This window comes from Pistacia vera, unplaced genomic scaffold (genome assembly GCF_008641045.1).
Source record: "Pistacia vera cultivar Batoury unplaced genomic scaffold, PisVer_v2 Contig425, whole genome shotgun sequence".
Taxonomy (NCBI): domain Eukaryota; kingdom Viridiplantae; phylum Streptophyta; class Magnoliopsida; order Sapindales; family Anacardiaceae; genus Pistacia; species Pistacia vera.
Genome location: NW_022196252.1, coordinates 222,672 through 226,629, shown reverse-complemented (window position 1 = coordinate 226,629; position 3,958 = coordinate 222,672). Strand labels below are relative to the sequence as shown.

At 36.6% G+C, this 3,958-nt stretch overlaps 1 protein-coding gene across 1 annotated transcript; it reads right to left on the bottom strand.

Annotated features, from left to right (window-relative positions):
- Nucleotides 1–3,257: 3,257 nt before the first annotated feature.
- On the bottom strand, nt 3,258–3,680 carry LOC116143062. Its single transcript, XM_031428482.1, has one exon. It carries the CDS (start codon nt 3,678–3,680, stop codon nt 3,258–3,260), a length of 423 nt encoding a protein of 140 aa, XP_031284342.1.
- Nucleotides 3,681–3,958: the final 278 nt, after the last annotated feature.

Below are 3,958 nucleotides of genomic sequence, written 5' to 3'. Positions count from 1 at the left end.
GCTGTAGTGGTGCCAGCAAGCTCGTCAAGTTCATGAGAAGTTAGCTTGAGATGTTGCTCATATGGTGTGTCTGCAGGTCGAGACCCTATCTGACCAGTTTCTGAAAGAATTTCCAGAGCATATTTACGCTGATTCATGACCAGACTATGTTTGGATCTACTGATTTCCATCCTAAGAAAATATCGCAACTGACCCAAATCCTTAATCTTGAAACTGTCATTGAGATATTGCTTCACCTCTTCAATGGCAGCAAAACTATTTCCTGTAATCAAAATGTCATCAACATATACCAACAAAATAACCATACTATCTCCTGAGGTTTTGGTAAACAAAGAATAATCGTTTTTTTATTGGACAAACCCATTATCTAATAAGGCAGTGGTAAATTTATGATGCCATTGTCTAGAAGCCTGCTTCAACCCATATAAAGACTTCAACAACTTACAAACCTTGTGTTTCAGCTCAGATTGATTAGTTAGGCCTGGAGGAACTTGCATGTATATTTCTTCATTTAAATCTCCTTGAAGAAATGCATTATACACATCCATTTGATAAATTCCCCAATCATTCATCGCAGCTAAAGCTAAAATGGTTCTAACAGTGACTATTTTAGCCACCGGTGAAAAAGTTTCTGTGTAGTCAATACCCTCCTGTTGAGTATATCCCTTGGCCACTAAGCGAGTCTTGTATCTTTCTAGGCTGCCATCAGCTTTCAATTTAACTTTATAAACCCATTTACAACCAATTGCTTTCTTGCCAGGTGGAAGAGGAACTAATTCCCATGTTCCATTTGATTCTAAAGCTTGAATTTATGTGGCCATAGCTTGCCTCCAGTTTGGGTCCTGAATGGCTTCTTTGAATGTGGTGGGTTCAGACATATTGGAGATGGCAGAAAGAAGACATTGATAACCAGGAGATAGGTTTGTATAGGAAAGAAAATTAGAGATAGGATGGTTTGACTTAGAGGAAAAAACATAATCTTTTTGCCAAATGGGAGGTTTAGATATTCTAGTAGATCTGCGAAGCAAATTTGGATCAGGCTGTGAAATAGAATTAGAATAAGGTAAAGAATCAGTACCTGAAGATGATGAAGAAGCATTGGAAGGATCTGCCATTGAGGTCCCAGTGGAAGTGTCTAAAATAGGAATTTGATTTATAGCCACAATAAGATTGTCACCACCAAAAACATTTGATTCATTATATAAACAACCATTATCAGGAAACATTTTGAAAGAATGAGAAATGAGTGCAGGATCAACAAATGGAAAAATATTTTCATGAAAGGTGACACCTCTACTAACAAAAACCTTTTTAGAATGAAGATCAAACACCTTATAACCCTTTTGGAATGGAGGGTATCCTATGAAAATACATGGAACAGCTCTTAGAGAAAATTTGTCTAATTTGGGTAAAAAACTTGCATAACATAGACAACCAAATACTCGAAGGTGTGAAATATGTGGAGGTTTGTGATATAATATTTCAAAGGGTGATTTATTTTGGAGAAGTGGGGTAGGAATTCTGTTGAGAATATAGGTAGAGGCCAAGATACATTCTCCCCAAATAATGGCAAGTATATGAGATTGAAATTTTAATGCTCTGGCTATATTAAGGATGTGTCTATGCTTTCTCTCCACAATGCCATTTTGCTGAGGGGTATAAGGGCAAGAACTTTCATGAATGATTCCATGTGAATTAAGAAAAGTTGTAAAATCGGTGCTAAAAAATTCAGCACCATTGTCTGTCCTGATTCGTTTGATGGTAACATTAAATTGATTGTTAATCATGAAGACAAAGTTTTTAAAGATATGAAATGTATCAGATTTAATGGCCATCAAATATGTCCATGTGGCACGAGAATAATCATCCACAAGAGTTAAAAAATATCTAAAACCATTGTAAGTAGAATGTTTGTAAGGACCCCATATATCAATATGAACTAAATAAAAAATGGCATTAGTAGAAGAAACACGAGTAGGAAAAGCTTGTCTGCATTGCTTAGCCAAAGGGCAAGTTTTACAATGGGAAATAGGATCTTTGATAAACTGGTCATTTAAAGAAGAAATCAATTTCAACCTAGAAACAGAAGCATGACCTAGTCTATGATGCCATATTATACTGGAAACAGAATTACATGTAGTAATGGTTTTATTGAATGATGAAAACAGACTAGAATTTTGTTGTTGAATCAGATAGTACAACCCATGGTGCTCTTTACCAATCGCTATCGTCGATCCACTCCATAGGTCCTGAAACAGACAGAATTTTGGGAAAAAAATGACATGGACATTGTTATCTTTACAAAACTTGGAGATGGATAACAAATTGTATTTAAATTGTGGTATAAAAAGGACTTTATGTAACATAAGATTTGGAGATAGACAAACATCACCAATATGAGTAACTGAAGCAGACAAACCATTTGGTAATCTAACATCACGATTTATGGAAGAAGCATATGGTTGCACATTATTCAAGCAATATAAATCACATGTCATATGTTCATTAGCTCCAGTATCTAAGATCTAAGCACTACTCAGGGCAGAGGCCATAAGAGAAACAGAAGTACCTGCAACATTGGTGGAGGAATCAATACCTTGCACAGCATTTGCAATGATAGGAAAACCATCTTTGCCCAAGAGCTTCAAAATTTCCTGATATTGTGCAGCAGAGAAGATTGGGTTACTGATAGGTGCAGAAGGCTGTGAAGGTTGAAGTGAAATTAAAGATTGCTCCTCTGGTGTATAGACAGTATTATGAGCTATCGGCGATTTATTAGTGCTATTTTTCTTATTCCTGTTCCTCTTACGATTATCAGGATAGCCATGAAGCTTCCAACAGAAATCAATTGTGTGGTTCTTAAAATGGCAAAAGTCACATTGCATTATTTTCTTCTTAGATTGCAAATCTTTATTGCCTGTATTAGATGAATGGGTAATAGTGTTCTGAGTAAGAAAAGTCGCAGCATCAGACTGACTTTGAGTAGAATGGGTAATTCCCCTCTGTTTTTCTTCCTGAATGAGCATCCCATATACCACATTCACCGAAGGCAAATGATTCATTAAAAGAACAGAACTACGAACAGCAGCATATCCTTCATTCAATCCCATCAAAAACTGCATAACCTTTTGAGTTTTCTCATGTTCTTTATAGATGGTAGAGGAAGCACAGGTGCAAGTCGGGGTAGGTACAATAGATGAGTATTCATCCCAAAGAACCTTCAATTTCGTATAGTAAACAGCAATTGAGGCCGAACCTTACTGCATTGTGGCAATGTCTTGCATAATTGAGTATATTCGTGAACCATTGACTTTGTCAAAATTCTCCTGAAGATCTTGCCAAACCGTCATAGCACTGGTCCCATAGATGACCCTAGCTACTAGATCTTTAGAAATAGAGTTCATGATCCATGACATTACCGTAGCATTGCAACGATCCCATTGTTGTGCTTGGAGAGGATTAGTAGGACGTTCAATGGTTCCATCAATAAACCCTAATTTGTTCTTAGCAAGTAATGCGATCTTCATCGCACGACTCCACGTACTATAATTGTCACTTCCAGTCAAAATTTGACTTACAATCTGACTTCCCGGCGTATCTGAAGGATGTATGAACAGTGGACTGTTGTAATCAGCGGCCATGATTGCAGCAGGAAAAGACCCAGAGTTGTTTGACTCCATTAGTGAAAAAATTGTGACGAAGAAGAAAAATTGAGAATCAATTGAGTGAAGACGAAAAATTCGAGTTGATTCAGTCTCGATTTTGAAAAAATATGGCGGAAATTTGGTGGTTTTGACCCAAGATTGGTTGCTCTGATACCATGTTACAAATTATGTAAGTTTCAGAAAGAGTCGGGAAGAAGAAGTTTTATTCAATTGATTCTGTTCCTTTTTACAACTAATATCTTTCTCTTAAATAACTAATCACTATGACCAATTACATTGAGACATCTGGACTT

Coding starts and splice junctions, on each gene's coding strand:
- LOC116143062 (XM_031428482.1), bottom strand. CDS start 3,680: ATGGAGTCAAACAACTCTGGGTCTTTTCCTGCTGCAATCATGGCCGCT.